This window comes from Bos taurus, chromosome 20 (assembly GCF_002263795.3).
Source record: "Bos taurus isolate L1 Dominette 01449 registration number 42190680 breed Hereford chromosome 20, ARS-UCD2.0, whole genome shotgun sequence".
Taxonomy (NCBI): Eukaryota; Metazoa; Chordata; class Mammalia; order Artiodactyla; family Bovidae; genus Bos; species Bos taurus.
In genome coordinates, this window is record NC_037347.1 from 3,258,836 (window position 1) to 3,275,360 (window position 16,525).

Consider the following 16,525-nt stretch of genomic DNA (forward strand, 5'->3'; position numbering starts at 1 on the left):
CATGTGTTTTTTAAAAAATCTCTGCAGGCCATAAGCAGGGTCATAGAGGTGGTGAGGAGAAAGGCAAGGGTCAGGCTCCAGGGTGGCCTACCTGTGAGCTTCTTATCCACTGAGTCTGAGTTCAGGTGGGAACTCGTGATGGTTCCTATGGCTCCTCCCAAGGGCTCCTGACCTCTGGGGTGTCAGAACCTCAGCCTGAACCCCAGATCCTCAACCCAGGCAAGAGCATATGTGCCAGGCCCTGTGCTGGCCCTTGAACCTCCAATCACTGCTTCCTGAGCATGGCAGCTCTGTGGTCCTGGGGGACCTGAGGTGTTTTGATGGGCAGCACCCACTCTTCCATACCCTTTCTCCCATGGGCCTGTCTGGGATTAGACAGCAGAGAAGTGAGCTGCAGTGGCAAGTGCAGCTTCAAATCCTGGCTTTGCCTCCTAACAGCTCCATGATCTTGGGAAAGCCATTCTTGTGTATTTGAATTGTTTTCTCCTACCAGGTAGAGTCTCCCTTGGCAAGTTAAGAGGATTAAATGAGACAGTGGATGTGGAAATATGTGGGCTCTAGTTGGCAATCAGTAAATGCTGAATGAATGAGTAAATGGATGAGTAGGGACACCAAGGTGGGCAGGCTGAGAGCTTGGGCCCTCACTGTTCTCAGCACATCTCCCAGGAGGGGCCTCTCACAACTCACAGCTGCCTCTGGGACATTCGTAAGGGATCCAGGAGGCAGAGTCCATTTTCTTTTGGAGGAAAACCAATTAATGTGTCACTCCCTCCATCTGTGTCCCAGCAGAACTCTCATCCATTTAACCACAAATTCTCCGGGTGCCCCTGTCCTGAGCTAAGACCTATGTCGAAGCCATGAGAGCAAGCGAGAAGCAGTCTTGACCTCCTGAAGCTCCTGGGCTGATGAGGAGCAGGCAGATACAGAACTACTCTGTTGGGCAGGCAGGAGAAGGAGTGGGTGTGGAGGGGATTCAGAAGATGGAGTATGTGAGTTGAATAAAGCATGCTGCTAAATGGGAGAAAGGAATGGCAACCCTCTCCAGTATTCTTGCCTGGAAAATCCCATGGACAGAGCAGCCTGGTAGGCTACATGGGGTCGCAAAGAGTTGGACACAACTGAGCAACGAACACACACAATGCTCAAACGGAGTCTTGAAGGAAGAGGAGGAAATACCCTGGGAGCTAGACGGCAGTCAGGGAAGGCTTCCTGGAGGAGGTGGTTACTGAACTGACTCTTGAATGTTGAAAGCAGTTTTCTAGGCAGATATTCTAAGATGGGGAACCAGCCATGGTATAGGCTTTATTCAGTTTTCTCTGACTGTTCCATCAAAACCATCCAAGGGACCTGGACTCAAGTTGGATAGGCAGCTTCTAGAATTATCCATGGGGAGCCCAGAGCCCACTCCTTTTTATCTCCCTTGCACATATGCCCCAGCTTCCCTCACAATAGGCCCTCTCTGCTCACTCAACCCATAATGTCCTCTGGGTCCTGCGTGCTTCTCCCAGGCCCACCCCCTGTATACTCTGCAGCCTCCTCGAAAGATCTCTCCTCCAGAGAATGTTTTCTTACCCTGCCTGTCCCTTTCTGCAAAGTTCAGCACTTTGTCTGCAGGGCCCAAGCTTGCCCTCCGCTCAAAGGTGAACGTTCCTGGAAGCTCCAGCCCGTTTTCCACTTCAAACAAAAGGCTGGAACTTGCACCTCAGTCTCCACACACAGCCAGACCGCTGGGCTTCCAACTTGGCTGGGCACCCGTCTGTAACGAGGAGTGGGCCCGGCCTAAATTTGGAGATGTTAGTTGGAAACTCGAGTGCTGCTAATTCAGGCCTTCCAACTCTGTGTGTTTCCCACTCTGCCACACCGAGCAATTCGGCTTTTTCAAGGAGGAGATTCAAAGTCCGCTTTCCACCACCTTTTGTTCAGATCCAAGGAGGGAGGTCAGACCTTCGGAACCACCTGCTCTTCAGAAATAATGTGAAAAGTTCCTACTGTGTGCCTGGCTCATTTATAAGCATCATTCCTCATAACATCTCTATGACGCAGGAGTCATTTTCCGTGTTTGGTCCAGGCAAGGAATCCAAAGTTTAGAGAATGAAATTAACTAGCCTGAGGTCACATAAGGAAGTGTGAGTTGATTCAGCGTCTGACTATGAATCTAGTGCTCCTTGCCTGGCATAGTGTCCCAGGGAGTTCACCGGGGACCCTAAAATCTTAGAACCATGGGTATAGGCTTTGAAGTTTGGTCATGCCAAAGCCCTTATTTTCAGAGGCTTCCACCCCTCTTCACAACAAACATTAAGATGTACCACATTAAATGTAATTTATGTTTAACTCTGTAACAGTGGAGTTGAATGGCTGTTGAGTAGGCAGTTAACTTGGTCCCCGGTTTCGTGCACATGAGTTGGGACTTCTTTCTGTTGCATGTGATAGAACACAGTCTCAACTGTTTTAAAGGAAATGAGATATTATTGGCCCACATAACAGTGAGGTAACTTGAGCTTCAGATATAGCTGGGTAGGTCCAAAAACTGAAAGATGTGAGGAGGACTTGGTTTCTTTCATTCTCTTCCTCTTGGCTTTCTTCCTCCAAGCTGACCTTGTTGTCAGGCAGCATTTCCCCTCATGGGGGTACAGTGACTGCCTTTGCTTCAGCCTTACCTATTTCCCAAGTTTAAACTGGCCTATGTTTGGGGGGATTATTTATAACAGGATCTTGAGGGCTGCTGATTGGATGACTCAGGCCACGTGCTGTGCTCTGCACCAATCACAGGAAATTATATTTTGATTGGTCAGATCTGAATCTTCTGTTCTAGTAGAGCTGAGGTGGAAGCCCCTGGCTCCATCGTGGGAGTGGAAAAGAAAGGGATCCCTGAATGGTAATGGGAGGCTGGTACCTAATTGGTGAGCAGGGAAGGATGCAGGGGCCGCCAAGTCAAGTCCACTCTAGGGATCCGGGGAGTGAAACTGCTGAGGCCAATGCCTGGGGCCAGGCCCTTTCTACTTTGCCGTCTCAAGCCTTGGCCCCCGTCCCTGCCTTCTCAACACAGCTCTGCCCCTTGCATCTGCCCTTCCTCTCTCACCTGCTCCTTCCCTCTCTTCCTGCAGCCTGATGGCACCAGCAAAGAGTGTGTGTTCATTGAGAAGGTCCTGGAGAACAACTACACAGCCCTGATGTCGGCCAAGTACTCCGGCTGGTACGTGGGCTTCACCAAGAAGGGGCGGCCGCGGAAGGGCCCCAAGACCCGCGAGAACCAGCAGGATGTGCACTTCATGAAACGCTACCCCAAGGGACAGGCCGAACTGCAGAAGCCCTTCAAGTACACCACGGTGACCAAGCGGTCCCGGCGGATCCGCCCCACGCACCCCGGCTAGGCGGCCCTGCCGCGCCCCCCTCAGGCCGCCCCAGCCCACACTCACACTCACGGAGAACTGCAATCAGAGGAATATTTTTACATGAAAAATAAGGAAGAATTTCTATTTTTGTACATTGTGTTTAAGAGAAGACAAAAACTGAACCAAAATTCTTGGGGGAAGGGGAGCGATAAGGATTTTATTGTTGACTTGAAACCCGCTGACAAAAGACTCACGCCAAGGGACTGTTGTCAATGCACAGGTGCTTGTGTCTCTCTAGGAACAGACAACTCGAAACTCGTCCCCAGAGGAGGACTTGAATGAGGAAAACGACACTCTGAGAAACCAAAGTCCTTTTTCCCAAAGGTTCTTAAAGCAAAAAAAAAAAAAAAAAAAAAAGGCAAAAACACAAAAAAGAAAAAAGAGAAAGTAGTGTTCCCCCCACCCAGCCAACTCCCCCTCTTTCCCAATCCCCTGTCCCTGCCCCAGAGTCCAACAAAAATCGCTCTCTGGTTTGCAGTCATTTATTTATTGTCCGCTGCAAGCTGCCCTGAGACACCGCGCAGGGAAGGCGTGCCCCTCAGAATTCTCGGCGCCTCGACTTTCGACGACAGACGGCCTCGTCCAATCACGGTGACCCTGCATTACTCACAGTTCTGGAGGATGCTGCTATCGACCTTCCGTGACTCACGTGACCTAGTACACCAATGAATAAGGGAATATTTTAAAACCAGCTATATTATATATATTATATATATATAAGCTATTTATTTCACCTCTCTGTATATTGCAGTTTCATGAACCAAGTATTACTGCCTCAACAATTAAAAACAATTGACAAATTATTTAAAAAATCAAGAGGCGAGTGGTGGCCGGGGGCAGGGCTCAGGTGCCCTTCCATGTTTGTTCTTGGTCTGAGGTCGTTGGGCTGAGAGCTGGGGCCTCGCTCATTCATTTATCATTCATTCATTCCACACGGCCGTGCTCCAGGCACTGGTCTAAGCACTGAGGATGCAGCCTTAAACAAAGCAGATGGTAACCCTTGCTTCCAGAAAGATTACATTCTAGTGAGTCATGATTCAGTGGTTGACTCAGTCATACGTTCACATACATGTGCTCTCACGCACATTTATGTCCCAAGGGTATTCAAGGCCTTGTTGTTGTTCAGGCACTAAGTCATGTTGGACTCTTTGCGACCCATGGACTGCAGCATGCCAGACTTCCCTGTCCTTCCCTGTCTCCCAGAGTTTGTGCAAACTCATGACCATTGAATTGGTGATGCCATTCAACCATCTCATCCTCTGTCACCCCCTTCTCCTCCTGCCCTCAATCTTCCCCAGCATCAGGGTCTTTTTTCAAGGCCCTGGGGATTTATAAAAAAACATAAAAAAATCACAGCCTGCTGGGAACTTCACTTACAGTTATTCTCTTGATAGCAATGATTCATTGCTTCATGCATTGATTAATTAATTGAATCACTGATTCAACATATATTTATTAAACCCTTACTAAGTGCCAGCCACTCTTAGGTACTGAGAATTCATCAAAACAGATCAAAAAAAAAAAAATCATGAATATGCAGTAAGGCTTATTGATTGAGTCATTTGGGGAGCTGACCCCTGGGTTGTGCCAGGCACAGACTGAACAAGGCACGGGTGGTCCCCACTCTCCTTTCGGTGGTGGAGGGGGTCTGATGCCCAGGTTGGGAGGGGACCTGGTGTTTCTTCCGCAGACCCTCAGGGGCTGGAGCATGAGGAGTGTGTCTGGCCTAAGAAACCTCTGGGGACTTTGGCTTCAAGGTCTTTTTTTCCCAGGGCCTGCCCTAGGGTTTGGGGGAGAGGTCGCCTTGGTCCTGGGGTGGAAAGTGGATTGGGCTTCAGGTTGACTGAGGGTCTCTTCTAGGGTCCTGCTGCTGTCACCTGCCTCGGTTGAAAATGCCCCTTGCCAGGAACGGCCAGAAGAGGTCCCCAGTGAGGCCCTACGGAGAGGGCAGGGGCAGGGGCAGGGGGTGAGGTGGGTGCGGGCAGCAGCATCTTCTCTGCAGAGGGCTCCTGGACAGAGGGAGCCAGGCTTCTTTTAGCTCCCTCTGTGACCCCCTCAGAACTCAGGCCAAACACCGCTCTTGGTTCTGTCTCTTCACCCCTGCACCCTCGCCTTCCTGCCCTTCGCAGTGCATCTTCCTGAGGGCTTTGTGAAGCCCTTTCAGGGGCCTTATCGCACTGTGACTTCAGGATGATTTGTGAGGAAGGGACTATCATTATCCTCAGGGTACGGGTGAGGAGACTCAGAGAAGTTTAGCTGCTTTCCCAAGGTCACAGAATAAGTGGTGGAGTGGGTATCCAAACCCTAGACACTCTTCGATTGCAGTACTTGCTACTTGGTGAGAGCTTACTGGATGTCAGACCCCCTGCTGGGTGCTTCGTGTCCACTTCCCTGGCATCCAGCAAAATCTTGTGTTGGACAGTTGGACTGATGAACAGACTGGGGCTCAGAGAGAACTCTTGACATGCCCAAGGCCTCCGTGAGCAAGTGATGAATCTGAGATCCTTGATGATAATAATGGTGACTGTGGTGGTCATTTATTGGGCACCTATTATGTGCCAGTTCCCTTCACCCTCTACTATTTTATTTCACTGAAGCCATAACCCTGTGAGTTGAACATGTCCTGTCTTTTGTGTCGGAAGTTTCAGAGAAGTGAAATGACCTGCCCAAAGCAATCCAAGCTAGAAAATAGTGCCATGGGTATTCAATCAGTCCATTGAATCAATCACTCATGCATCTGATAAATACATACTGTTTACTGTGAGCCAGATGCTGTCTCAGGGTCTGGAGATACCGTAGTTAGCTGAGCAGAGTCCCCGCCTCACAGAGCTTACGGTCCCTTGGGGGAAGATACAGCAAACTGAATAAATATAAACGCTTTCAGGTGATAGTAAAACATAAGGAAAAAGAAAATAGGGTGAGGAGATAGACGTGATGGAGCTGCTATTTTAGATAGAAAGGAAAGGGAAGGGAAGGGCTCTGGCGGAGGAGTCCCGTGCAGGCACCGAGGGTAAGAGCGAGCCAGGCAGAGGCAACAGAGAGGGCTCAGGGCTAGAAGCCTGTCAGGGAAATAATTTGAGGGGCCCGTGGGCTCATTGCAGAATCAATGGAGGGGAGAAGCTGAGTGTTGCAGGGGCTAAACCACCACTCCTTCCCTGGTGGCTCAGCAATGAAGAATCTGCCTGCCAATGCAGGAGACCTGGGTTCGATCTCTAGGTTGGGAAGATCCCACTCCAGTATTCTTGCCTGGGAAATCCCATGGACAGAGGAGTCTGGTGGACTGCAGGTCACAAAAGAGTCGGACGTGACTTAGCAACTGAACAGCAACAACAAAACCGCCCCTTGAGCTTTTTTATTTGGCGTGAGACGGGGAGCCACGTGTGATGTGTCTGACACTGTCAAGGGTCTGCTCTGGCTCCTGTGTGGGGAAGGACGGGCAGACTGCAGCCGGGGGTGCCTGAGGCCAGGATGAACCTGCACTGCACTGCCTTCTGCTGCTGACTGTGGCCTGCCTCCCCCAAAGCGCATCCTTCTGCTGCTGACTGTGGCCTGCCTGCCCTCCCAGCGCATCCTCAGGCCTCCATCCTCATCCCACAGGCTGCCCACACCACCCACATCCACCAACTTGCCTTGACTCCATCCCAGGTGCCCAGGGCTGGTGGTGATTTCCCCTCCTTAGTCCTCCAGAGACTTGGAGGATCTGGAGCCCTGGATTGAGTCACGCCCCCTGTCTGGGCCTGACTTTGGAAGATGCAGACAGAGATTTCTGGATATTTCCCGAGCTGTGAGAAACATGCTAATCAGTGCAGAGGGCTGCTGAGAAGATTCCTCAGCCAAAGAGGATGTCTTAGGATGCTTCCCTGAGGAAAGCGTTGAATGAGTATTTCCACAGTCCAGCTGCACAGAGCCCACCACTTCTGAGTAATAATAACCACCACTTCTGAAGCATCTTCTATGTACCAAGCACGAGCTTATTGAATCTACCCAACCAGCCTTTGGGGTGGGCATTTTTAGCCTCACTTTATAAAGCAGGCTCAGAGAGGTGAAGTCACTTGCCTGAGGGCACACAGACAGTAAGTAGAGGAGCTAGGATTTGAACCCAGGGCCGTCTGTTTCTATGGTTTGATGACAGCCTGAGTGGCTGGAGCACTCTCCTCTCAGCTCCCTGATCCTGCCTGGGTGTCCATCATCTTCCAGCTCCCAGAGGGTGGAGACAGATATAAACAACATTTTCAGGTGCCTAATGACAGCCTGTCCCTGGCCCTCTGGATCCTCCCCAGGATGCCAGTGTCCCAGAGGTCACGAGGGTGGGGGACCTAAGGTACCAGAGTTGGTTTTCACTTGGCTACTTTGCCAGCTGTGTGATCCTGGGCATGTCATGTCTTCCATGAGCAGTGTCCTTCATTAATCCAACCGTTCTTACCTGGCAGGGCCCATGTGATGTTCAAAAGAGATAGGAGAGCAAATAATTGGGGATTATTCCTGTAATAAGAGCTGGAAGGCACCCATGCAAGTGCTTTATCCTCAGTCTTTTCTCTCTGTCTCTCTTCAGCCTCATCACCGCTGTTTTTCCCTTTGGTCAAGACCCAGGGAATATGTGGGATCTTAGTTCCCTGACCGGGAATCAAACCTGTGCCCCCAGTGGAAGGATGGAGTTTTAACCACTGAACCGTCTGCAAAGTCCCAACCTCATCACTTTAGAGAGGAAAGAACCATGACTCAGGCAGAGGAAGTGACTTGCTCCAGAGCACCCAACAAGTTAATGAGAGAGCCCATTAGAATAGTGATGATGCTGATGGTGAACCTCATGAGTTGTAGCAAAGGGACGTGAGTCAGAGCTCTTCCAGGGAGCTTGACGCTCAAGGGCTCCTTCAGTGGCCAGTCAGGTCCCCCTTAGCATCCTTTCAAAATTTGCTTCTCTGACCCAGAGAAGAAGAGGGCAGAAGGAAAGGGCTGAGGTCTCTTGATCCCAGACCCTCACCCTCTGGTCCTCACCCCTCCAGTGGTACTGTGCGCCTGAGCACCAGAAGTGAATACAGATGGACCCTTGCCTGGTGTTTCAGGAGGCCGGTAGGGGCAGTAACAGTGGGCTCAGTCCCCACATAGGGAGGGAAGCGGGTTTGGGGATGGCAGTGTGCTCTCCGCCTGCCCGCCCCACCCTTTGATTTTTGTTGTTGTTCAGTCTCTGAAGTCATGTCCAGCTCTTTGCAACCCCATGGATGTAGCACACCAGGCTCCTCTGTCCTCCACTGTCTCCCAGAGTTTGCTCAAATTCATGCCCATTGAGTCGGTGATGCTATCTTAACCATCCCATCCTCTGCTGCCCTCTTCTCCTTTTGCCTTCAATCTTTTCCTAGCATCAGGGTCTTTTCCAGTGAGTCAGCTCTTTGCATCAGGTGGCCAAAGTATTGGAGCTTCAGCTTTAGCATCAGTCCTTCCACTGAATATTCAGGACTGATTTCCTTTAGGATTGACTGGTTTGATCTTGTTGCAGTCCAAGGGACAGTCAAGAGTCCTCTCCAGCATCACCATTTGAATGCATCAGTTCTTTGGTGCTCAGCTTTCTGTATGGTCCAACTCTCCATCCATGCATGACTGCTGGAAAAACCACGCTAGGCATTGTTTGGATTCAGTCTCCTCCCCCTGTGGCCACCCCTCCCCTGACTACTGGGATGGGAGGGGGAAGTGATGTCTGTCAGGCACCTACTCTGGACCAATGCTTATGATCACAGTGACGTGCACACAGACTGTTCAGGATGGTTCCTGGTGCAGAGTAAGCTCTTGGTACCTTAGCTGTTACTATCATCACATTTGACTGGCACAAAGACCTTGCAAGACAGATATTAGGAGGGCCCTTTTGTAGATAGGGAAACTGAGGCCCCTAGAAAAATGCCATTGGCCCCAAGTTTAATGGTAGAAAGTGACAGAGCCAGATTTGAATCCAGGCTTCTCTGTTCCTACTTTCCACTTCCCCACCATTCCTCCTCTCCTTGCTTTTGTTGGGGATGGAGAGGGGAATAAGGCACCAAAACTTGGGGCAAGAAAAGTAAAGTGTTCCTACTGGGTGAGTGGGGATGACATGAACACAGGAGAGGCTGGGTCTGGGGTCTTCCTGCTGCCCAGGTGGGCTGAGGAGGGGGCGGGGGGTGAAGCCCCAGCTGAGCACAGGAACGAGATGCTCTCCTGACTGCCTGTCCAGGATGGAGCCTAACAAACCTGGGCTAGGATGCTGGGGGCTCGAAAACCCCATGAACAGGCAGAGCCCTTCCTGCACAGCCCCAAGATTGGGGCTTCCAAAGAAACAGTAGTGAGTCTAATGCCAAAGATGTGAAGGCTGCCCCCCAACCATGCAATTAGCAGTGGGGTCTGTTACAAGCATTAGGTGAGGAGTTGGGGACCAGACGGCGACGAGGCTCACCCTTGCCACCCTGCCCCGGGACAGCCTGGCCCCTGGCTGAAACTCCCAGCTCTGGCAAGGAGAGGAGACGGCAGGTAGCCTGCTGGTGACTGGCCTCCTGCAGAGTGGGCCAGTAATGAACCAGGCATTCCTCCCCTCCTGAGGGCAGCTTCATGGACCTAATGAGCACCTGTAAGAATTTCTCCCCAGCTCCTCCACTCAGTGAATATTCCAATCTACCAGACTGACCACTGCAGCTGCAGGCCCCACTGTGGCCCCTAGGGTGGATCAGAGGTGCTGCTGATTTTAAATGACTCTCATAGACTGATGTTTCAATCATATGGGGCTGATTGTCACCTACTGATCACCAATATTGATCACCTATTGATTACCCCAATTCTCTTAAGTCTCATCCGAGTCCTCTGAGATAGTTAATTTATCTGCTTCCTACAGATGAGAAAACTGAGGCCCTGAGAAGGTCAAGGTCAGGAAGTCAAAGCTTGGTTAAGGTCATCCATCAGACTGCTGGAATCCTGCACATGACTCTTGTTACCATATAACAGTCCCCCAGGGAGCTGGTCTTAACCTGTTCTATCCACAGACAGCAAATCAAAGAGGCAAAGTGACATGCTCAAAGTCACTCAGTTATTAAGCAGTGAAGCCAGGGTTTGAAAGTAGGTCCACTGGGTTTTAGAATCTTACCTCTCTCTCCTGCTGAATCTCTACTTCTGTCTCTGTGTTATTCTGGGTTCTTTGGCTAGAACTGACAGAAACACATGAAATCTGACTTAAGCTTATAAGGAAATTTCTTGGCTGGTGTAACAGAAAAATGCACAGGGACTGGCTTCAGGTAAAGCTGGTGCTCAGTCTCCTTTCCCAGTTTCTGCAACATTGGCTTCATTCTCAAGAAGATTTTTCCTGTAGTTACTTATATCTAATTGGCTTAATGACTTCAGGGAAGAGGGAACATACCTTTTTGTGTGTGTGCATGCCCAGTCACTCAGTCATGTCTGACTCTTTGCTACCCTATTGACTGTAGCCCTCCAGGCCCCTCAGTCCATGGGGTTCGCCAGGCGAAAATACTGGAGTCGGTTGCCACGTCCCCCTCCAGGTTCTTCTCCCTGCTTCACTCCAGCCCTTCCAGTCCACACAGTAACCAGGGATCGAACTCTGCATCTCCTCCGTTGCAGGCAGGTTCTTTACCGCTGAGCCACCTGGGAAGCCCTACCTTTTTCAGGGGCTTTGTAAAAGTCCCAGGGTTGATTCTGGATCAGTTCTCTCTCTTGCATGTTCTTGAACCAACCACTGTGATCAGGGAGAGAGAATATTTGAGTGACAAGGTCTAGTCATGGGCAAGTTCTTGGACCTGGGGTGGGGAAGCCATCGGCCAGTTCTATCAACAGTATCATCTGAAAGGAGCAGAGGGGTGGTTTCCCAAAGGAATATGGAAATGTTATTATTAATATCAGAAGAAAGGGGCAAAAGCAAGAACGGTTTGCTCCAGTGTTCTCTGTTTGGGTGTGCATCAGAGTCCGCAGAAGGGCTTGTTCAGCCAGTCTTCACCCCTACGTGTTCTGCTGTGAGAGGTGCGGGGTAGGCCCAAGAACGGGCAAGTTCCCAGCTGGCACTGCTGCTGGTCTGGGAGCTGCACTTAGGGAATCACTGGTCTGCACCTTTCTCTTACCCTCGCTCTGATCCCGTCTTATCCGAGTGCGTAAGGGCGTGTGTACCCATCCAGGCCTTCAGAATGGGGATGTATACAACTGTGCTATGTGAAGGCTTTCTGAGAGGCCCATGGGTACAATAATCATATGGGAATCGACTCTCCCAGGTGGAGCTAGTGGTAAACAACCCACCTACCAACGCAGAGATGGAGGAAGTGAAGGTTCGATCCCTGAGTTGGCATCTCCCCTGGAGGAGGAAATGGCAACCCGCTCCAGTATTCTTGCCTGGAGAATCCCTGGACAGAGGAGCCTGGCGGGCTACGGTCCATGGGGTCGCGCAGAGTCAGACACGACTGACGCAGCTTAGCACACACAACACGCAACTTTCCCAAGTGCTCTTTCCTAAACTGATCTGCCGGAGAACTTCCCCATGGTCCCTGGCTCCCTTCCTGCCCCTCCTCAACTTTACTGTAGAGAGGTGCACCTCTCACCCTCCCGGCATTGCAGGCGTTGCCTGGGGTGTAGAAAGTTCCAGCTCATGGAATGAAGGGATGCCCTCAGTGTGGGGAGCTCCCCTTAATCATGGTGCCGTGAATCTAAGGCCTCCGGCTTTCCCTTGTCTTTGCCCTATTCTGTAAGGGCAAAATGTGTATCCTGTTTCGGTCCAGATTGGATTATTCTGAATTCAGGTACTGTGGGGTGGTGGGAGTACTGACAATTTTCTTCAATTACCTTGCTTCTTTTATTCCCCAAATATTATCTATAATGCATTTACTACTAAGCGATGGTCTTATGAAAACAAAAGATGTATCAGTGGTGGTGAGAGTAATTTATTTGACTTAAGGGACACCAGCTCACAGCTGAATTCTGTGCTTTACCTCTCCATCTGTCTACCTACCTACCTACCTATCAAACCGTCTTGGAATGGCAATATTCAAGTCTTTGAAAAGAACGTTCTTTGAAATGCCAGTCTGGGTCCTGCTGCATCGTCACCATTCTCTGAGATGAGAAGGAGCCAGGAACGTTTCTCATCTTCTCCTTTGGTTCACGTTTCTGTGGGATGTTTTGCCAATTTCAAGACGAAGTAGCCGAAATGTTCCAAAATTACTTCCTACAGGTCATATCTGAGTAAAACGCAGCAGAGGAAAGTTAGTGTTTTGTCTTTCTTGAACATTTACTAAGACTTGCAGGGGAAATATTTTCATTTAACTTTTGAATAAAGATGACTGGCTACCATAAACCCATCATTTTTCACTTGTTCACTTGGGTGTAAATCTTCTATTTGCTGTCACTTGTCACTACTCATTTATTCATTCTTCTTGTGTATTTATTAGAATTAGATGAATGTAATTTGTAAGACATGGTTTTTACCGAAAAGATATCTTCTCAAAGTTATTTAAGGGAATTCATAGCAAAAAAGTGTGAAGACCCTGATTCAGTTCAATTTGTGCATCTGTGCTTGCTATACTGAGGCATAGGTGTATAGTCTCATTCTGAAAACTCCCCAGGACACTGGTTGCCTGCTTGCCTTCTGCAGGTGGGAGCACAAAGGTGCCTCAGCATGGTCTCATGAGGGGGGACCTCAACAGGCAACCTTTGGGGAGCTCACAGTTGAAGTGAACAGCTGGACTCTAAAACAGTAAATGGAGATTTAACTGCAAGGAGAAAGTGGGGAAGGGCAGTCCAGGCAAAAGGAACATCAATGTGACAGCAGAGAGAAGCAAAAAGATATAAAGATATATGGAATATAACCTGGCCGAAACTAGGGAGTGTGAGGTAGAGTGATGGGAGATGCAGCTGGGAAGGGGAGAGACAGTCAAGGCCATGGCTTTCATAGCCCCCATTAAAAAAAATGTCCACTCATATATATATATATACATATATGCATGTATACTAAGGCACTTCAGTTGTGTCCGACTCTTTGCAACTCTATTGACTGTAGCCCACCAAGCTCCTCTGTCAATAGGATTCTGCCAGCAAGGAAACTGGAGTGGGTTGCTGTGCTCTTCCGGACCCAGGGATTGAACCCATGACTTTTGTGTCTCCTGCATCGGCAGGTGGGTTCTTTACCACTAGCACCACCTGGGAAGCTATATATATGTACATGTATATGTATATGTATCTGTGTGTGTATCTATGTATATATACATGTGCGTGTATATGTGTGTGCATATATATGTATATATATAAAAGGTTTCTCTATTTGGCCGCCTCGGGTCTCAGTTGCATCCTGCAGGATCTTTGGTTGTGGCGCAAGAGCTCCTTAGCTGTGGTGTGTGGATTTAGTTGTCCGTGGCTTGTGGAATCTTAGATCCCCGATGGGGGCTGAGCTGGTGTCCCCTGCATTGGCAGGCAGATTCTTAACCACTGGATCACCGGGGACAGCCCCACAGCCCCCATTTGGCACAGCACTCTTGCACGGTGTGCGTATCTCCAAGTTCACACACACCCTGGTCTGTACACACAGGAACAGTCGCACTCCAACACTCTGCCAAATGCACACCACTAAGCTGGCACAAGGCCATGCCTCCCTGCTGCCTTCCCCGCTTCCTCCTTCCCGCTTCCTTCCTTTTCTGAGTACCTACTCTATACTGGGCTCCTTGGAGATGAGAACTGTGATCTCTGCCCCCAGTCTTATTGAGGAGACAGTTAACAGTGACCACACACTGTGGTTAGGACACAACAGGCGAGGAGAGTACAAAGAGGGAGTCAGTCAGCGAGGATGTCCTGGAGGAGGAGGCCTGGAAGCTGAGAGCTGAAAAAAGGAGGAAGCGCCGGCAAGAATAGAAGGGGGTGGGAGGGGTGGAACCTTCTAGGTAGAAGAAGCAGCATGTGCAAAGATCTGGCTAAGAGAGCAAAGCCTCCAGGAAAACACAGAGAGGGACCCCAGGGAGGATTCGTTATTTCAACTTGGTTGGAAAAAATGGGGGAGGGGATGTTACTCCAGGACTCTCCTCAGGTTTCTGTTTTGCTGGGGAGGCGGGGCCCTGGGCTGATGGACAAGGATGAAGGTGTTGGGTACCACACCTTCCTCAAGAACCCCCAGGGGGCTGCTTTAGATTCACATGTGATTCTGTTCCTCATGGGAAAGCAGTCATTGAGGATCATTCCCAACCAGGGTGACTTCAGGACAAGTGTGTGGGGACACTTTTGGTTGTCACAATTGGACGGCAGCTATGGGCCTCTAGTGGGTAGACACCAAGGATGTTGCTAAACATCATACAATGTACAGAACAGACCCCACAACGAAGAGTCATCTGGACAAAGTGTCAGTTGTACTGAGATTGGAAAACCTTGGCCCAGATCCATTTTTTTCAGCAAAGTGGCAAAATGGTTATTTTTCTAGTGCTATCAATTCTTCTGCAGTGATTGACTGGGATTCTTCTGTAAACAGGAACTTTTCTCCATCAGCTATTCAGTTACCCCAGGAGATTCACACAGAAAGACAAGTACCTGATTTTTTATTTACCAGCTTTCAGAATACTTCATTAACTAGCATTCTCCAAAGATGACCAAAGCATTTTTTTTTAGTACCGCTGTGAGAATTTTAAGAAACTTAATGTCTTTCTTTCCTTGTTTTTAAAAAATATTTATTATTTGGCTGTGCTGTGTCTTAGTTGCAACATGTGAACTCAGTTGCAGCATGTGGGATCTAGTTTCCTGACCGGGGATCGAACCCAGACCCCCTGCATTGGGAGCATGGAGTCTTAGCCACCACATCACCAGGAAAGTCCCAAGAAACTGAATGTCTTTCGATGCATGGCCATGATCAGTCTTTGTGAAGGGCAGATCCCTTCATCTTTGGCCAGTGAGGACTCCTTGGGGTGACTCCTGCGTCTTTCTGTCATTGCCTTACTGTTCTGATCGCTGTTTTGCTTCTGGGTATGACAAGGTGTCCCTGGGTTATCTCGTACATTTTAAAGTTCTTAGAACAGTGTCTTGGACTTGTGAGTGTTCATCTAGCTCAGTGATTATTGTAAGGACAGAAATCAGTTCCTCCAAGTTGCTTCCTCACAACCCCCAGTGATTTCTAACACTTGCTTTCTGTACCTCCAGGCAGTTTAGGGCAGGTCCTGAGTGTGATGAAGGTTCAGGTTAGCCAGAGAGGGTTGCAAACAGTGGCTTTGTTGGGCAGAGGGACTTGCCATCCAAGAGAGCACGTCGATTAGAAGCTAGGGCAAATGGGCAGAAGAGAGGGGCAAATTAGCTAATTCAAGGAGTCAAGCCCTGGCTTTTGTTTTCACTGTCAATTGTAATCCTGCCATAACCTTTGACCTAAGCCTTGGGGGCAATTAGTGCCTGCAGGAGAGTGGTGGTAGGTTTGAACTTCTGCCTCCCTCCTCAGGCTGAGTCAATACCTTTGTATTCCATTACACGTAATTGAGGCGAAGGGGCTTATTTAAGCTAACAAATGATTATTTCCCACAATAGAACCTCCATGCTAGTTAGTGAATTGGCTCTTCTAGGCAGCCTATGTTTTGTCTGCAACCAAAGCCTGTATTTCACTGATGGCTTTGTCTTCTTTCCTCCTGCTTTCTTGCTTCTCTCCCCTGCTCCTCCCCTTGTCCCTCACAATTCAATTGAGTAAATTCAATGTAACTAGCATTCACACTTAGATTTAGGCATTAGACAGGCCAGGCCCTTAGATCTCAGTCCGGGTCTGGGCCACCCCAGATGGATCTGACAGCCTATTGGCAAAGACAGACACATAAACAGATAAATTTTAAATTATACTCTGGTATGGTAACTTTAAATTAATTCAGCAAGTCTAGACAAGGAAGATAGATGATGTGGAGGGGACCTTGTGCAGAAGAGTTGAGAAGGGAGACGAGACTAGAGACATCTGTATCATTAGACATGAGGCTTCCATGGACCAAAGAGGGATTTTATCCAAGTGATTTGAAGGTAGTTATTTAATAGAATGTGGCAGATTTCTCATTACAGATCACAGATTTGGTTTGGGTTCCCTGCTTGCCTATGGGGTCACGTACTTCACAGAAGTCTTATGCCAGTCTTATCCTCAATGGGGTGAGTCTTGATTCATCAATGCTTGTCATACTAATCATATTCCC

General features: G+C 49.2%; 1 protein-coding gene across 1 annotated transcript in view; it reads left to right on the top strand.

Moving 5' to 3' along the window:
- Nucleotides 1-3,743, top strand: part of FGF18 (fibroblast growth factor 18) — a 35,632-nt gene extending 31,889 nt beyond the window's left edge. Inside the window, 1 exon segment of the mRNA NM_001076007.2 lies at nt 3,105-3,743. Coding sequence (NP_001069475.1) covers nt 3,105-3,371 — 267 coding nt within the window. The 3' untranslated portion in view covers nt 3,372-3,743.
- Nucleotides 3,744-16,525: the final 12,782 nt, after the last annotated feature.